We start from the raw sequence: 19656 nt of genomic DNA on the forward strand, positions 1-19656 counted from the left end.
TTTTTTATTATTACCTTTTCAGTCTCTTGTCATGAGTCTGTTCAGATTTTCAACATCATTTTGTCCCCCATTGTAAATCTTCTAGTTTTGGTTAATCCTGGAGAGTTCATTACCTACGTTGGTACCTGGCTGGTGTGGTCTTGTATCCTGGATTCAGGTTATTATCTGACGTTGTTTGTTCTCAAACCGAAGGGCTCCCTTTAATAATTCTTGTAAGTTTGGTTTGGTTTTTCATGTTCCCTTAATTTCTGTTTATCTGGAAATGTCCTAATTTCACCATCATATTTGAATGAGAGTTTTGCAGGATATATTATTCTTGGTTGGCACTTTTTTCCATCAAGATTTTGTATATATCATGCCGTTGCCTTCTTGCCTGCATGCTTTCTGCCGAGTAATCAGAACTTAGTCTTCTTGTTTCCCCTCTGTATGTGACTTCTTGTTTTCTTGAGCTGCTCTCAGTCTTTGATTTTAGAGAGTGTGATTATGATATGCCTTGGTGATTTTCTTTTGGGGTCTATCCTATAGGGGATTTCATTGAGCTTCTTGGATGGTCAGCTTTTCATTTTTCATGATATCGGGAAGTTTTCTGTCAGCAGTTCTTCGGTGATCTTTCTGTGTTTTCCGTTTTCTCCCTCTGTTCTGGAACTCCCGTCACTTGCAGATTTTTGCTTTTGGTTGTAGCCCACATCATTCTCAGGGTTTCTTCGTTCTTTTTTGATTTTTTCTCCAGTAAAGTGGTATCTAAGGATTCGTCTTCAGTTTCGCTGACCCCGTCTTCCATTGTTTCAAACCTTTTCAGACCTTCTGTGACACTACGCATTTCTGAAATCTTGTTGTTTATCTTTTAGATTTCTAATTGCTGTTTTTGTAGGATTTCTAGTTGTGAATTTATTTTGACATTTTGTTCCTGTATTATTTTCCTGAATTCTTCCATTGTCTTCTCTTTTCCGTGATTTTGTTTATTTTTTCCTCATTTTTGTCTGCTTTTTCCTTCAACTCTTGGCTAGCTCTGTGTATTATATTAGGGATTTGAATTCCCTGTTAGGTAGTTCCAGTGCCTTTTCTTCTGCTGGAAGCTCATGTGGTGTTTTATTTTAGACTCCTTCGGGAACCACCATGCCGTTTTTTTTGTGTGTTTTTTTTTTTAATGTTTTGATATTGTCTGCTGTCTTCGGGACGTTGAGTAGTTATTTTCTTCATTTGTTGATTGTGGATTTGTTTATTTCATCCAGCTTTTTTGTTTTATTTGGTTATATCTGAGCAGGCGGGCTGGGCATTCTTTGTTGTTTGCCCACATGTGGGCACATTACTTCTCACCACCTTGTCCAATGGGCAGGGCCAGTCATTCAGCTATGGTACAGCAGGGCAGGTCCAGCAAAAGGGGAGGGGCTGGAATGAGTTGTTCATGGCGTGTACTGGGGCTGACAGAGCGGGCCAGGGGTCAGTGCAGGGCAGATTCCAGTAGACCATGCCTGTACTGCTCGGGGATGTGATGTTCAGTGCACGGTGCAGATAGGCAGGAGGGAGGAAGGACATTGTGATGTGTGGAGCTAAGTGGGTGTGGGAAAGAAGAGAAAGAGAAGAGAGAAACAGGAGCCAAAAAAAAAAAAAAAATGCTGAGGAGCCTGCCATTGGAGTGGCACAGACCCAGGAAAGCCATGGCTTTCTAGCCCAGTGGTGTGGCACAGCCCGTCAAGAAGGGACAGATATGGCATATGCAGCTAGATGGGTGGAACAAAGGAAATGAAGGGAGGAAGAGAGAAAAAAAGAAGAGAGAAAGGCACACGCAGCTAGGTAGTCAGGAGAGAGGAATGGAGGGACTGTAGAGAGAGATAAGAAGCAGAAGGAAAAAAAAAAGATGCCAGGTCATTGGGAGGAAGGAAAGGAAGGGAGGTAGAGAGGGAAAGAGAGAGATAAAAAACCGAGAAAAAAAAGAAGACAGAAGAAAGAGGAAAAAAATGCCCCAAGGGGCCCCATCAGAAGTGTGTCCCCAGCCGAGTGGCACTGCATAGTCTATCCAGAAGTTGCAGAGATAGCACACAGCACCAAGTGTTCAGGAAAAGGGTGAGGAAGGGCGGTAGAGAGAGACAAACTGAGAAAAAAAAGAAGAAAAGAAAAATGCCCCAAAGGAGCCCACCGGAAGCAGGTCTCCACCTGAGCAGTGCTGCATAGCCCGTCAAGAAGGAGTAGAGATGACATATGGCACCAGCTGTTCAGGAGAAGGGTAAGGAAAGAAGGTAGAGAGAGGAAACAGAAAAAAAAAAAGAAAGAAAGTAAAGAAAAAAATGCACCAAGGAAGCCCACCGGAAGCAGGTCCCCAGCCGAGTGGCACTGCACAGCCCATCAAGAAGGAGCGGAGATGGCACACAGCTCCAGGTGTTCAGGAGAAGAGGAAGGAGGGAAGGTAGAGGGAGACAAGAAATCGAGAAAAGAAGGAGAAAGGAAAAAAAAAGATCCCCTGGGGGAGCCCACTGTCTTGGCAGCACAGACCAGGGAAGTGGCTCCCAAGCCTCTAGGCACTACACAGCCCGTCTAGAAGGGATGGCAATAGCACACAGCACCAGGTATTCGGGAGACAGGAAATGAAGGAAGGTAGAAAGAGGTGAGAAACCAAGAAATGAAGAAAAACAAAAAGTAAAAAGAAAAGAAATGCCCCCAGGGATCCCACTGGTGTGGCGGCGCGGACTGGGGAAGTGGTTCCCCAGCCGAGCGGTGCTTCACAGCCTGTCAAGAAGAAGCAGAGATGGCACACACAGCCAGGTGTTCAAGAGAAAGGAAGGGAAGGAGGTAAAAGAGAGAGAGCCAACCAAAAGAAGCCGAGAAAAGCAACATCAACAAAGAAAAGGCACTGAGGGAGCCGGCCAGTGTGGGCAGGGCGAATCCAAGCGGCATGGAGCCGGCGCTTCCCCAGCTGAGCAACCACGGCATGCCAGGAATGGTGGAGGCCGAGCAGGGAGAAGAATGGTGGGGGGTGGGAAATCACGTATCGTTGGATATTGGGTGCTCTGTCTCCTGCTGGGAGCTCTGTGAAGCTACCTTCTCATACTTTCTGTCCACTGATCTTGGTGACCGAGGAGTCCATGATGCCAAATCTGTGCTGCATTAGCTGATAGGGGACCTCCATTCTCTATCTTGCCTCACTCTCTGTTCTCTATCAGTTTCCTAATCCATTTGGTGCTTGGTTGAGTTCTTTATCTCGTCATTTGATGCTTAGGGTTCCAGGATTGACGTTTGTCTCTGTTTTACTTAGTTTTTCAGGTCTTTGCTGTGGAAGGACAGCATGGTGCTTCTGTCTACAGCACCATGTTGGCTCTGCCTCCCCTGCAATTTCATATTTGAAAACAGTTTGGTGTTCATTAGGGGAAAAACAGGAGAGGATGTCCCTCAGCTCTGCTGATTGCTGGATTAATAAGTTCATCACTGCAGACACTGGCAATCTCTATGCTATAATGATTTCATCTCTAAAGCAGGTATGCTAAGAATTTTGCTGATGTTTGCTTGCTCATTTTAGCCCAAATAAGGACATAAATCCTAAGGAGGTAACCCATATCAGTGTTTCTCTAATAACCACCTTCTTAGAAGCATACACTGTACCCACCAGTAGAGGCTGAGGCAGAAAGGAGAGAAGAAATTTCAGGTTACAACATGCCTTTCTGTTCTTGTCTAGGCCTGCTTTCTGTGCTTCCTGGGAAAAAAAACAAATGAATGATTTGTAGCATTTATAGCATTTGAGTAATTTAGAAGCATCTGAAAAGCAACCCAGATAGCAGATTCTGCTGAACTTTAAAGGGGATTTTGATAAGCCTTAAAAACTACACCAGAACTTAAAGAAATTTGTTTAAAATCTCATAAGCTTTTTTTCCTGTTTCTCTTCACATCCATGAGAAACCTTTAAATTTGTAGATATTTATAAAATGTCTTGATATTGAAAGCATTATAATTCTGGTTCAATTGATTCATGTATCCAATAAACAATTTAGGAGCATACAAATAAGATTTTATTACAAAATTGGTTTTTGGGTAAAAGTAAAGTCATCATTTCCATAGATCGATTAGTTATTTCTGCACTTGATCAGGGTAAAAGATTAATGGAATGTGGTTAGCCTTTTCACAATTTCAAATTTTGCCATTTTAGAAGGAATTCTAAAAGAGCTATTTGAAGGGAAGTATCTTCAGGTGCTGTATATATTATACTATTTGAGTAAGTATGAAGATAAAATCAAGGAATTCCTGAAATTTTCTGTTGCATTATACATAAAAACTATATAAAACTTTTGTGGCATTATCACTGCTGGTAAGAACTAGAGTCCAGGGTAAATCAGGCCACCTTTTCAGTTGTAGGTAAATTTGAAGGAAAAAAGAAATGTATCAGTGGCATTTAGAATTCTTTAAATTCCTTAAAATTAAATAGAACTAAAACAACTAAATCTGCACTTTAGGAAGATATAATTCTACCTATAGTCTGAGAGATAGATTGAAGGTGAGAGTGAAGATGGACAGGAAGGTCAGTTAGGTTAAGAGCTGATGAGAGACATAGGCTTCTGAGGAGGTAGCAGGAAGTATAGAGCAAAAAGGATATTTATTTTAAAAAACCTTGCGGTGAAGTCAAGCAGAAGGAAAACAAACGATGATATGATAATTCAGAAGAGTAGTTGGAATGGCAATGGTATTAGAATGAAACAGGACAAATCTGAGAGAAATTTTAGAGATACGATCAAAAGGGTGTGGTGTGGTGATTTAGTATAAAAGTACCCAAAACCAAACCAAACTCATTGCCATCAAGTTGATTCCAACTCATAGTGACCCTGTAGGATAGAGTAGAACTGCCCGATAGGGTTTCTAAGGCCATAAATCTTTATGGAAGCAGACTGCCACATCTTTCTTCCTCAGAGCAGCTGGTGGGTTCAAACTGCCGGCCGTTCAGTTAGTAGCCAAGTGCTTAACCACTGTGCTACCAGGGCTCCTGCAGTATGAGAGAAGGAGGAGCCAGTGTAACTGTTGGTTTCTGACTTGAATGATTCAGATGTTGATAGCATTAACTGAGTAGAAAATAGTAATGTGTTCATGTGTTCATTCATTACGTAAGTATCTGAAAAGGTTAGTTTTAAGGTATTCGATGGCAGTGGGGTTTTTTTTTTTTTTTTTGATGGGAACTATTTGCAAGGTAGATGAGATCTTCACCCTAATCCAGGTGGGTTGATGACTCCAATGGTTGAGTAGAAAGAGGAGGGAAGTACTTAAAGGATTAAGAACACTTTTTTACCCCCACACAATCGGCTATATTTTAGAGAGTTTTAGATTTACAGAAAAATTGAGTATATAGTGCAGACAATTCCCATATGCTCCCTTACTGGTCTCCCACCCCCACACACAGTTTCCCCTATTATTAATATCTTGTGTTAGTATGATACATTTGTTACAATTGAAAAACCAATATTGATACAAAATATCTTTAACTAAAGTTCATTGTTTACAACAGGATTCATTCGTAGTACAGTTCTTTGGGCTTTGGCAAATTCATAATGTCACATACCATTACAATATCGTATATGATAGTTTCACCAACATAAACGGCAACTATACACATGGACCTCGTCAGATGGAACACACAGAAGTCCAGTTGACTACATCCGTGGAAAGAGACGATGGAAAAGCTCAATATCATCAGTCAGAACAAGGCCAGGGGCCAGCTGTGGAACAGACTATCAATTCCTCATATGCAAGTTCAAGCTGAAGCTGAAGAAAATTGGAACAAGTCCACGAGAGCCAAAATATGACCTTGAGTATATCCCACCTGAATTTAGAGACCATCTGAAGAATACATTTGACACATTGAACACTGGTGACCGAAGACCAGACGAGTTGTGGAATGACATCAAGGACATCATACATGAAGAAAGCAAGAGGTCACTGAAAAGACAGGAAAGAAAGAAAAGACCAAGATGGATGTCAGAGGAGACTCTGAAACTTGCTCTCGAATGTTGAGCAGCTAAACCAAAAGGAAGAATTGATGAAGTAAAAGAACTGACCAGAAGATTTCAAAGGGCATCTCAAGAAGACAAAGTGAAGTATCATAATGTCATGTGCAAAGAACTGGAAATGGGAAACCAAAAGGGAAGAACACGCTCGGCGTTTCTCAAGCTGAAAGAATTGAAGAAAAAAATTCAAGCCTCAAGTTGCAATAGTGAAGGATTCTATGGGGAAAATATTAAACGCCGCAGGAAGCATCAAAAGGAGATAGAAGGAATACACAGAGTCATTATACCAAAAAGAATTAGTCGATGTTCAACCATTTCAAGAGATAGCGTGTGATCAGGATCTGATGGTACTGAAGGAAGAATTCCAAGCTGCTCTGAAGGCATTAGGGAAAAACAAGGCTCCAGGAATCGATGGAATATCAATTGAGATGTTTCAACAAACAGATGCAGCACTGGAGGTGCTCACTCATCTATGCCAAGAAATATGGAAGACAGCTTCCTGGCCAACTGTCTGGAAGAGATACCATATTTATGCCTATTCCCAAGAAAGGTGATCCAACCAAATGTGGAAATCATAGAACAATATCATTAATATCACATGCAAGTAAAATTTTGCTGAAGATCGTTCAAGAACAGCTGCAGCAGTATATAGACAGGGAACTGCCAGAAATTCAGGCCGGTTTCAGAAGAGGACGTGCAACCAGGGATATCATTGCTGATGTCAGATGGATCCTGGAGGAAAGCAGAGAATACCAGAAGGATGTTTACCTGTGTTTTATTGACTATGCAAAGGCATTCAACTGTGTGGATCATAACAAGTTATGGATAGCATTGTGAAGAATGGGAATTCCAGAACACTTAATTGTGCTCATGAAGAACCTTTACATAGATCAAGAGGCAGTTGTTCGGATAGAACAAGGGGATACTGATTGGTTTAAAGTCAGGAAAGGTGTGCGCCAGGGTTGTATTCTTTCACCATACCTATTTAATCTGTATGCTGAGCAAATAATCCGAGAAGCTGGACTATATGAAGAAGAACGGGGCATCAGGATTGGAGGGAGACTCATTAACAACCTGTGTTATGCAGATGACACAACCTTCCTTGCTGAAAGTGAAGAGGACTTGAAGCACTGATGAAGATCAAAGACCACAGCCTTCAGTATGGAGTGCACCTCATCTTAAAGAAAACAAAAATCCTCACAACTGGACCGATGAGCAACATCATGATAAATGGAGAAAAGATTGAAGTTGTCAAGGATTTCATTTTACTTGGATCCACAATCAACAGCCATGGAAGCAGCAGTCAAGAAATCAAAAGATGCATTGCATTGGGCAAATCTGCTGCAAAGGACCTCTTCAAAGTGTTGAAGAGCAAAGATGTCACCCTGAAGACTAAGATGCGCCTGACCCAAGCCATGGTATTTTCAAATCGCATGATATGCATGTGAAAGCTGGACAATGAATAAGGAAGACCGAAGAAGAATTGAGGCCTTTGAATTGTGGTGTTGGCAAAGAATATTGAATATACCATGGACTGCCAAAAGAGGGAGCAAATCTGTCTTGGAAGAAGTGCAACCAGAATGCTCCTTAGAAGCAAGGATGGTGAGACTGCATCTTACATACTTTGGACATGCTGTCAGGAGTGATCAGTCTCTGGGGAAGGACATCATGCTTGACAAAGTACAGGGTCAGTGGAAAAGAGGAAGACCCTCGGTGAGGTGGAGTGACACAGTAGCTGCAACAATGGGCTCAAGCATAGCAACGATTGTAAGGATGGTGCAGGACCGGGCAGTGTTTTGTTGTGTTGTGCATAGGGTCGCTATGAGTCGGAATCGACTCGATGGCAGCGGGTTTTTTTGGGAATGGTATATGAAGGAGCCTTGGGGGTGCAGTAGTTAAAGCAATCGACTGCTAACCAAAAGGCTGGCAGTTCAAAACCATCAGCGACTCCTTCAGTAGAAAGATGTGGCAGCCTGCTTCTGTAGAGATTTACAGCCATGGAAACTCTGGGGTCACTATGAGTCAGAATCAACTTCATGTCAGTGCGTTTGGTTTGGAATCGTATATGATGTTGAGCATCTTTTCATGTGCTTACCTGCCGTCCGTGTATCTTCTTTGAAGCAGTGCCTATTGATCGAGATCTCTTGCCCACTTTTTAATTGCATTGTTTTTCTTATTGTTAAGTTTTAAGTGTTCTTTGTATATTTTTGATGCAAGTCCTCCATCAGATGTTTTCCAAGTATTTCTTCGCTGACTGTGTTTTGTCTTTGAATTATTTTAACAGCAGCTTTCGCAGAGCAGACATTTTTAATTTTAATAAAGTCCAATTTACCAGTTTTTTTCTTTTTATGGATCATCCTTTTGGTGTATTATCTAAAAGCTCATTGCCAAACCCAATATCACCTATGAAAGTTGTATGGTCAGGGTATAGATTCATTTTTTTTGCATGTGATTGTCCAGTTGGTGCAGCACCATTTGTAGAAAATTGTCTTCTCTCTATTGAATTGCCTTTGTTCCTTTGTCAAAGATCAGTCAACTATACTCATATGGGTCTATTTCTGAGCCTCTCTGCTCTGTTCCATTTATTTCTTTGTCTGTTATTTCCCCAGTACCACGCTGTTTTGATTACAAGTAGATCCTGATGACTTATTCAAGTTACGACAAACTGCACTTATGGCTTTATCTGTATGTACATCTTATCATTAGTACTATGTACTACCTATAGTGCTGCAGTGTGTAATTTGCCGATGTTATCATTCTTAGATATTGACTTACAGATGTTCAAAGATCAGATTTATAACGAAAAGGCAATAATAATGAAAACAAAAAAATGAGGTATTCAACTTAAGTCAGAACTGACTTAGAGCGGAGTCGTCGGAATGAAATCCTGTTGTAAGTCAAGGACTACCTGTGCTGTAGCTTTGTAATAAGTCCTGAAGTTGGGTAGTGTCAATCTTTTGACTTTGTTCTTCTTTAATATTTAGTGTTGGCTTTGTTGAGTCTTTTGCCTTTCTATATAAATTTTAGAATCAGTTTGTCGATATCCGTAAACTTGCTGGGATTTTGATTGGGATACAGTTGCATCTATAGATCAATCTGGGAAGAACTTACGTCTTAACTATACTGACTGAGCCTTCTTATTCATGAGCAGGGAATACCTTTTTTCTATGAGCAGAGAATACCTTTTTTCTATCGTTAGATTATCTTTGATTTTTTTTTTTAATCCAAATTTTGTAGTTTTCAATTTCAAATTCCAATTGTTTATTGCTGGCATATAGGAAGGCAGCTGACTTTTGTATATTAACCTTGTGTTCTGCATCTTGGGATAATCATTTATTAGTTATAGGAGTTTTTTTGTTGATTCTTGTGATTTTCTATGTAGACAGTCATGTCATCTGAAAACAGTTTTATTTCTTCCTTCTCAGTCTGTATACCTTTTATTTCCTATTCTTGTCTATTACATTAGCTAGGACTTCTAATATGATATCGAATAGGAATGGTGAAATGGGACAGCCTTACTTTGTTCTCAGTTTTAGGGGGAAAGTATATAGTTTATCACCATTAAATATGATATTAACTTTTTTGTAGATGTTCTTTTTCAAGCTGAGGAAGCTCCCCTCTGTTCCTAGTTTGCTGAGAGTTTTTATTGTGAATGAGTGTTAGATTTTATCAAAAGAATACTTTTTAGGCTATAGTGATCAGAAATGGATGAAAGGAAGTATAGAGAATACATTCATGACGTAGAGGTATGGGGAGCAATCTGTTAAAGTTGAAAAGAAATGTAAATGAGACTCCCAGCGTATGTCATTTGCATTTGACCAGATTGTCCTCAGCTCTTAGATCTTTGTATTTAGACACAGACTTTCCTTCCAGTATTTCCTTTGCATAACAAGGAGATTGAAGAGGAAAGAACATTTACAAAAGAATTTTCAGACAACTAAAGCAAAAGGAAAACCAAAAGTGGCACAGTTCTTCATTTTCAACAGATTAATTGGAATAGAGTTCAGATCACGAGGTTAATTAGTAACTGTAATAGTAACGATCACCATTATCATCATCGTTGTCATTATCATCATAGTAATAAAAAAAACCCAGTGCCCATAGTAATACTAAACAAAAAAAAAAAACCAAACCCTTTGCCGTCAAGTCAATTCCGACTCCTAGCAACCCTGTAGAACAGAGTAGAACGTGTTTCCAAGGAGTGGCTGGTGGATTCGGACTGCTGACCTTTTGGTTAACAGCCATAGCACTTAATGACTGTGCCACCAGGGCTCCATAGTAATACTAGCTAAAGTCAGTTCTCTTTTTTAAAAAAAGCCCATATTTGATGTCGTTTTCCTTGGTACTCACACCTGTGGGAAGGTTTTGCATCCCCACATTATTGAACTCCGGCCATATGATTTTCTTTAGCCGTTGGGATGTGAGCATAAGTGTTAGGTGTTGTTTCCCGCAGAAGCTTCAAGGTTTGTTGTATTCTCTTTCTCCTGTCTTTTTGATATGTAAAGGTGGAGCCTGAATCTCTGCATAACTACAATAAGCAGATTTCCATTGCCAGCCTGTGATGGATATGTAGAGTAAGGGAGAAATAAATTTTGTTGTTTAAAACTACTGAGATTTTTTTTGTTTGTTACTGCAACGTGGCTTTTTTTTTTGTTTGTTTTGTTTTGTTTTGTTTTTATGACTGGTAAATCAACTCAATGGCAATGGGTTAAATGAGCTAATATTTATTAAACGTTTAAGATGAGGGAGAAATAGACTTTGTCCTTTTTAGCCATTGAGACCTTTGGGTTGTTTATTTTTGTACCACAGTCTAACTTATCCTGACTGATTGATGTTGTTGTTTCTGTCAAGTCAGTTCCAACTCACTGCGATCCTATGTGTGCGGAGTAGAACTGCTTCATAACGTTTTCAAGATTGTGACGTTTTGGAAGCAGATCGTCTTCCACAGATCCTCTGAGTGGGTCCAAACTGCCAGTCCTTCAGCTAGTAGTCAAGTGCTTAACCATTCCTGCCACCCAAAGTCTCTAACTGATAGACTAACAAATATTTTCTGAAATGCTTACTATGTGCTAGACTCTGTGATCAGCATTTTACATGAATTATCACACATATTCTTCCCAAGAGCCATTTGAGGTATTCAATAACTAGTAGAGCCTATATAGTAAAAAATTCCTTCAGTAAAATAGACTGTCCATTTGTGAAGTTTGACAATTATAGATAAGAGAAAAATAGTCAGAAAATAAAGGCAAAGCAGAGTCAAGTAAAGGTTTGAAACTCTGACCTGTGTAATTGCTTAAGCTATTTCAAATAATCTCTGGTTAGATTTTTTTTTTTTTAATCAACATATTCTGGGTGATAGCACAGTATGTGGTTGACAGTTTTATCACCATTTTTGCTTTATGTCAAAGAAATGTGGTTGTGTCTGGGAAGTCCTTATTATACCCTTTCATTTATGAGGTAAAACCTTACTCAGGGAGATGTGCCGTTGACATTCTTGTGCCCTACTTTTTTGTGCTGATGAGACAGACACCTCTGCCATATGCTCTATAACTCCTCAGTCAAGAGAGCAAGTGACGGTGTTAGGAGAGTAGTCTGGTCAGAAACATAGTTCTCCTTGTGACAATAATTTGAAGCAAAATGTGTGAAAGAAAAGGTGATTTTAACAGAGGGAAAAGATTTAATTTATTCAACATAAATCTTTACTGGAAGTCATGGCTTAAAAAGTTAAAAATAAAGATTTTTTTTCCAGAATTTCCCCGTTAGGTTGTTAGAAATTTTACTTAGAAAATTCTTCCAGTATGGAAGTTACCGTGTTTCAGAAGCATCATTTAGTTAATCGTATCCCACTGTACAGCACAGCTAGTCTCCAGCTTACAGGGTGCCGTTCTTAGGACTCCATCATAAGCTGGTTCTTCTGTTTTTTAGTTTCCATTATTCTTTTTTTAGCTTTCATTATTATTGCCTTTTATTATCAATATCTTTATAAATTAGAACTTTGTCTTGGGGGGTTGGAAACATTACATATAAACTTACAAATATATTTTAATTCCTACATAAAAAAATACACAAATCATAAAAATTTACTCTGATGATGAGGCAGAATTGGATGATGTTGGCATTTCTCAGTTGCAGTTAATAACTCCGTTTTGGAAACCTATGGGTCATCTGGATTATCCTTGTGAATGAGGGTGGTGTTTCTAGTCAGAAAATTAGTAAGAGTTGTCTCTGTGGTCCTTTTCTCTCTTTTTTTTTTTTTTTCCGTGTGTTTTGCAATAACATCTCATTGCTTTGTGAATCTGCCTATCAACTTTAGCAAAGCGGTCACCATTTTGTTCAGTGTTTTCAAGCAACTGAAGTCCCTGGCTTAGCTTAGAAAAGTGAATCTATACAGCAGTATTTTGAACATCTGAGAATGATAACATCAGCAAATTATGCACTGCAGCATTGTATGTAATACATATTACTAACGATAAGATATACCAAAAAAAATGGACGTTCGTAAGTGTGGTTCGTTGTAACTCGAATACATAAGTCAGGGACTACCTGTAAATAGTGATCTAAAAGTGTTACTATATCCTAAAATATTAAGATACTTACATATTTGATTTAAAATGGAAAAATTGTCTTGGTTTCTAAGTTTATCAATAAATAATATTTATATTTTTAAATATAATTGAGAGGTTGTAACTTCACATTCAGAGGCACTGGAAGACCTTAACACTTCTTTAAACATGAGCAGTAAGAGTATTTGTTTGATCAGCGTTAAATTTAATGAAAGTCAACAGGAAAAAAAAAGACTACATTTGGGCCTCCATCAAATTTGTTTAATTGATTTGAGAACAGTAATAAATTTGGTAGTTTGCAGGAACCAGATATCTAACTAAAAAGGAAAAGTTAGATACTGTTTATGCAGGAATAGTGGCTGCTAACCAAGGAAGAAGAGATGAAAGGGAAAGTAGATGAATTCCTTCTCCCCATGGCTCAGGTCATTAATTGGGCCTGTAGATTAGTTGGTTAGTCTATTAATTTTAATGGTCAACAAATGGGCTTCAGGAGGACTTTTAATTCCCTGAAACACTAACCATGTTATGTGTCTTTGAAAAGATGTGTTTTTGTGACAAAAAGAGCTTGTGGTATTCATCGATTTCTCCAAAGACTCTGTGACCCATTAAAAGTTAAGAACCTCTTTTCTAGCATTATTTTTTCTAAGTGTGCTTATATTTGGCTGCCACTAGGTGGCATTTCTAATACACCCAATAAAACCCACTTATACAGACTATATTTGCCGATTCTGCTCTGGATAAGAAGGAGCCGTGGTGGCGTAGTGGTTAAGCGCTCGTCTGCTAAGCTAAAGGTCATCAGTTCAAATCCACCAGCTGCTCTGCAAGAGAACGATGTGGTAGTCTGCTTCTGTAAAGATTACAGCCTTGGAAACCCTATGGGGCAGTTCTACTCTGTCCTATAGGAAAGCTTTGAGTTGGTTGGTTGGTATTCTGGATAAATATGTGTGTGTAGAGTAATTTCTCTGCAAAACCAAGCTATCAAACGGCCCTTCTTAGCTTGGAGGCATAATGTAGTAACTTCATCAGTATTTATGCCCATTTAAGACAAGTTTTTTTTTTTTTAAGACAAGTTAATGCATGTAAGTGAAAATGATAACTTCTTAATAGTTTCCCACATTCATTAATAAGTTCAGCAGTCATCAGTCAACCTTTTTTTTTTTTTCCATTGTGACATACATTCACATGCAGGATGTAATCCCCATGGCGTGCCCGGTGTTGGTATGATGCCAAACTTACTGTCTTTAATTCCATCCTTTTCTTTACTATTTAAGAATATGCGAGTGATTGAAAGTGATTTTGCTATGGGATTAAAATCTTTAATACTTTGATGGGCAGGATTAGAGCATGTTCAAAGCGTTTGGATTCCTGATCCACTTGTACTAGCTTTGTGATATTTGGGAGAATTTTTAACTTTTAAACCTCAGTTTCTTTAACTGTGAACAGAGATGATGATAACAGTACCTATCTTATGGGGCTGTTTTGAGGATTAAATGCAATAAATCATGTACAGTTTTCAGCACAGTGCAAAGTACATATAAGGTGCTCAATAAATGATAACAGTGCCAATTACTATCGAGTTGACCCTGCCTGACTCATGGTGACCTCGTATATGGCAGAGTAGAACTGTGCTCCATAGAGTTTTCAGTGGCTGATTTTTCAGAAATAGATCACCAGGCCTTTCTTCTGTAGTGCCCCTGAGTGAACCCAAACCTCCAACCTTTTGGTTAACAGCTAAACACATTAAGCATCTGTACCACCTAGGGACTGCCAGTAAATGATAGCTGCTATTATCATTATCACTATGATTTATTTTTTTAAGCAAATCATTTTTAAATTTACATACTTTAGCTATTATTCATAACAAATTATAAGCAGCATTCTTTACAATTGACTTTAAAATAGGCTATGCCATAGCACCACTGATCATTATTCCATTTCCAGTGATGATAGACTAAGCAACTTAGATCATCTCTACTATGAAAATATTTTTAAAAGCTTGGTAATGTTTGAAAGTGTCTGTTTAAAGGCATCACAGAGTTAAAAGAGAGCAAAAAGTTATAAGGCCGAAATTGAGGAGAAAGAGGAAATTTAGAAAGTTGAGACTGGCCCAGGATGGGCCCTGATAACTTGCAGGCTTTGGGTTGGGACCCTAAAGGGCCACACTTTAAAGGTAAGGATGAACTAGATATAAATCAGCACTCACAGGGACTGAAGCCCAGGTTCAAATCATCTTACTCTCTGCTTAGAATTGCTAGTGCCCTAGCCACCTGCTAGAAACAAACTTTTCTCTGGAGGAAACTCAAATCATCATAGGCTTCAAGTCATCGTTATATTTTTTTATATGCAAAGTTCAGTAGTCAATCAGAAGTAATCATATGTATAAAGAGAGGATAATTTGCTTAAAATCAAAGACAGACCACATAATGCAATTACTAGGTATGTACTTTAATCCAAAGTTTATGTGTTCAAGGAGATAAACAAGTTTGAGAATTTTAACAGAGAACTAGAAGCTGTTTTAAAAAAAAGAACCAAGTGAAGGCAAGAATATCCCCTAGTGGGCATGAGAGGCCATCCAAGGCACAACAGGTGGTCTCTCTTTGCCGGGAAAAACAGGAGAGTCAGGAATAGGAGGTGCGCATGGAATGTGTGGCTAATTGCCTCCATGCACAACTACCTCCTTTGCCATGAGACCAGAAGAACTGGATGGTGCCCAGCAACCATTACTGAACATTTTGATCAAAATTTCTATAGAAGCCTGATCAAAAGAAGGAAAATGCAGAAGAGAATTTCAAATTCTCATGGAATCCAGACTTCCTGAAGCCATGAAGGTTGAATGAACCCCTGAAACTATTGCCCTGAGATAACCTTTAAACCTTAAAGCAGAAATATCCCCTGAAGCTTCTTAAAACCAAACATAATGCCTTGAGCATTATGCTATATAAATCGGATTGATAACAGCAACTCAAAAGATTAGGTAGGAACCTTGCGGGGCAGTGAATTTGTATTAGTGGAGGAGGAACAACTCAGAAAAGGAGGATGAGAATGGTTACACAACTTGAAGAATGTAATTAGTGTCATTAAATGACACATGTAAAAACTGTTGAACTGGTGTATGTTTTGCTGTATATATTCTCAACAACAACAAAATAAAACTATATTTTTAAAAAAGGGCCAAATGGAAGTTCTAAAATTAAAGAAGCATAATAACTGAAATTAAGAACTCAATGAATCGGTTTTCAGTAGATAAGGCACATCTAAGAGAGAACTTACAAACTACAAAATAGATCAGAGAATAACATCCAGAACAAAAAAAGGAGAGATGCGGGGGAAAAAAGACATTTTCTTCAAAGGGACCACATTAAGACTGATTGCTTCCTGTCACTGGTTTTGTTAAGAAGTCAGCTAACATTGGGATGGTATCTTTAAAGTGCTAAAAGAAAACTGTCAACGGAAAATAAATATAACAGAGGGTTTAGAATGTTTCAAGAATATAGTGCAAAATATATTTTCAGAAAAGCAAAACCAGTTTGTCCCTAGCAGAAATGCTCTAAAGGCATTTTTTGGACAGAATAAACATGGTTCTAGATGGAAGCCCAGAATTGCAGGAAGGAAGGAAGAGTAAGAAAAGGGTAAATTTATGGGTTAACTTAATTAAGATTCACATTATAAAACAGTAATGATAATGTTTTGGTAGATTTAAAATATATGTAGAACTAAAATGCATCATCTACAAATCAGGTGCAGAGTAAATAGAATTTACTGGTCTACAGTCCTTGCATTGTTCATGATTAGGTAGAATAACTAATTCATATAAGACTTCAATAATCAAGAATTTATATTGTAACCTTTAACGTAAACACTAAAAGAACACGTAATTACCATGCTAATGAAGGGAGGTGAAAATGGAGTAATTTTTAAAAACCAGTCCAAAAGAAAGCAAGAAAGGAGACAGACGTGAACATAGAACAGGCAGGACAAGAAAGCATGTGGTGGTAAATATCCAAATGTATCAATAATTACTTATATTATCAACATTTACTTAAAAGTAGAAGACTGAACGTATTTTATAGACAACTTGTCTCTCTCCAGGGTCGCTATGAGTTGACCTATAAATCAGTAATTTTATTGACTATGCAAAGGCATTCTACTATGTGGATCGTAACAAATTGTGGATAACATTGCAAAGAATGGGAATTCTAGAACACTTATTTGTGCTCATGAGGAACCTGTACATAGTTGAAGAGGCAGTTGTTTGGACAGAACAAGGGGATACTGTGAGGTTTAAAGTCAGGAAGGGTGTGTGTCAGGTTTGTATTCTTTCACCATACCTGTTCAATCTGTATGCTGAACAAATAATCCAAGAAGCTGAACTATATGAAGAAGAACAGGGCATCAGGATTGGTGGAAAACTCATTAACAACCTGCGTTATACAGATGACACAGCCTTGCTTGCTAAAGTGAAGAGAGGACTTGAAGCACTTACTGATGAAGATCAAAGACCACAGCCTTCAGTATGGATTACACCTCAACATAAAGAAAACAAAAATCCTCACAACTGTTCCAATAAGCAACAACATGATAAATGGAGAAAAGATTGAAGTTGTCAAGGATTTCATTTTACTTGGATCCATAATCAACACCCAGGAAAGCATCAGTCAAGAAATCAAAAGACACATTGTGTGGGGCAAATCTGCTGCAAAAGACCTCTTTAAAGTGTCGAAAAGCGAAGATGTCACCTTGAAGACAGGTGCGCCTGACCCAAGCCGTGGTATTTTCAGTTGCATCATATGCATGTGAAAGCTGGACAACAAATAAGGAAGACAGAAGAATTGACATCTTTGAATTGTGGTGATGGCGAAGAGTATTGAATATACCATGGACTGTTAAAAGAGCAAACAAATCTGTCTTGGAAGAAGTACAACCAGAATGCTCCTTAGAAGCAAGAATAACGAGACTACGTCTTACATACTTTGGGCATGTTGTCAGGAGGGATCAGTCCCTGGAGAAGGACGTCATGCTTGGTAAAGTACAGGGTCAATGAAAAAGAGGAAGACCCTCAACAAGGTGGATTGACTGAGTGGCTCCAACAATGAGCTCAAGCATAACAGTGATTGTGGGCATGGTTCAGGACCAGGCAGTGCTTCATTCTGTTGTACATAATGTCGCTATGAGTTGGAACCAACTCCACGGCACCCAGCAACAATGTTGTACATAATTTCGCTATGAGTTGGAACCAACTCAACAGAACCCAACAACAACATATCGGTAATTAAATGTAAATGGAATAAATATTCCAGTTGTCCAAATAGACGTAAAAATTTTTTTCAACTGTTTGCGATATACAAGATAAAAAATCTGTTGCTGTCGATTCTGTTCCAACTCATAGCAAACCTGTAGGTCAATAGAAACTGCCCCATAGTGTTTGCAAGGCTGTAACGTTTACGGGAGTAGGCTGCCACATATTTCTCCCACGGAGCAGCTAGTGGGTTTAAACCACTGACTGAAAGTGTCACCAGGGCTCCTCATGTACAAAATATAAAGACACAGAAAGATTGAGACTAAAAATACAGAAAAAGATATGCCATACAAATTTCAACCAAGAAGAAGCTGCTGTAACTTTCTCAGGCAGAGCATGAAGCAAGAGGTGTTAATAGAGAGTCCATTCTTAACGATAAGGTTTATCTTCTATAGGTAAATCAAATGCTAAAAAAAAAACTTCTGTGAGCTGACGTGTTTTCTAAGATAATACCTTGTAATCTATTGAGAGATTTAATCTTAGCAGGCATGCAGCAGCCTTTCTTTCAGAATATCTACGTGAATGATTCAGGAATGCTTATTTACTCTTTAGCCTAGAGGAAATTATGTACAGAGTAAAAACAATAAGTTAATGTTCTCACAAAGAGAATATAGCTGCTGTTCACATCTTTGTGCAGCGTGTGTCACTGAATCTCAATTTTTACCTTAATAACAACCTAGGCTAGGGCTGGAGAACTCAGAGTTCAGCAAATTTTTTTTGTAAAGGGCTAGAGGGTTTGCAGGCCATACAGTCTCTGTTGCAACCAATCAACTTTGTAACTTGAAAGCAACCACAGATAGTATGTAAATGAATGGATATGACTGTGTTACAATAAAACTTCATTACAGAAACAAGCAGGTAGCAGACTGAATTTGGTCTGCAAGTTAAAATTTGCCAACCCCAGTCCAACTCATCAAATAATAATATGTCAGAAAAGTCATTTTGAGCTTGGGAGCCTTAATTAACTAACTGCCTTCTAAGTATTTAACATGATACTTTGTGCTTTTGATTCATCCATTCGCCAAATAAGGATTCACGTCTCTCTTCCTGTCAAGAAATACTAGGCTTAATATAAAGAGAGTGTTGTTTGTACATGTGCTTGAGTTGTATAGGAAACCATCAATGGAAAAGAAACTTTTCATGAAGAGAAAGGCAGAAGAATTTCTTCTAATGACAGCAAGATTTGGTTCTAATTTCATATTTTAACTGTTTATATATGCAGTTATGCTTAAATACCTGTTTTTACAACACTGCAACCATTTTGGGAAATAAACTATGGATTAAGCTTAGATATTAAAATCAAATGAGAGAAGTGATGAAGTTATTTCAGTATAATTATTCCCCATTACTAGAAAAATAAGATTCCTAATTCTGTGAACAACCAGGTTAACAAAAATGGAAACTTTGGTACTTGATGAGAAATTCATCTCATTGTTTATATGCATGATGTGAACATTACGATTCATCAAGTTACAAGACATAAAGATGATTAAAGAGCCACTTGTAAGCTTTATGTGCCATTAATTTATAAACTCTGCTCTCTTTAACAGTGATGAAGAAAATGAGTCCATCGGCTCATATTATGTGATAATGGTACAACTTTGACACTAGGTGGAGTAGTTTCCTGGAGAAAGGCATAACAAAGCCCAGTATCTCTTTAAAGTAAACCCAGCTTCTAGACAAAGAACTTCAAAGAGAGGAGAAACTCCTAACAACTTTTTATAATTTAAAAAAAAAAAAAATTTTTTTAAAGGCTCCCAAATATTTACCTATAAGTAGGAGACTGACTGTATTTTATAGACAACTTTTCTCTCTATAG

The 19656-nt window shown here is 38.3% G+C and overlaps 1 protein-coding gene across 6 annotated transcripts in view; it reads left to right on the forward strand.

The window, feature by feature from the left end:
* The window catches only part of VMP1 (vacuole membrane protein 1), a 123092-nt gene that overhangs the window by 21717 nt on the left and 81719 nt on the right, over positions 1 to 19656 (forward strand). Inside the window, exon 1 of one of the 6 annotated variants that reach the window (XM_023553528.2) lies at positions 3352 to 3470. The exons of the other annotated variants lie outside the window; for them this stretch is intronic. Coding sequence (XP_023409296.1) covers positions 3378 to 3470 — 93 coding nt within the window. The 5' untranslated portion in view covers positions 3352 to 3377. Of the gene's footprint in view, positions 1 to 3351; positions 3471 to 19656 lie in introns of those variants that run through there. 6 annotated transcript variants of the gene reach the window in all.

This window comes from Loxodonta africana, chromosome 18 (genome assembly GCF_030014295.1).
Source record: "Loxodonta africana isolate mLoxAfr1 chromosome 18, mLoxAfr1.hap2, whole genome shotgun sequence".
Classification (NCBI taxonomy): Eukaryota; Metazoa; Chordata; class Mammalia; order Proboscidea; family Elephantidae; genus Loxodonta; species Loxodonta africana.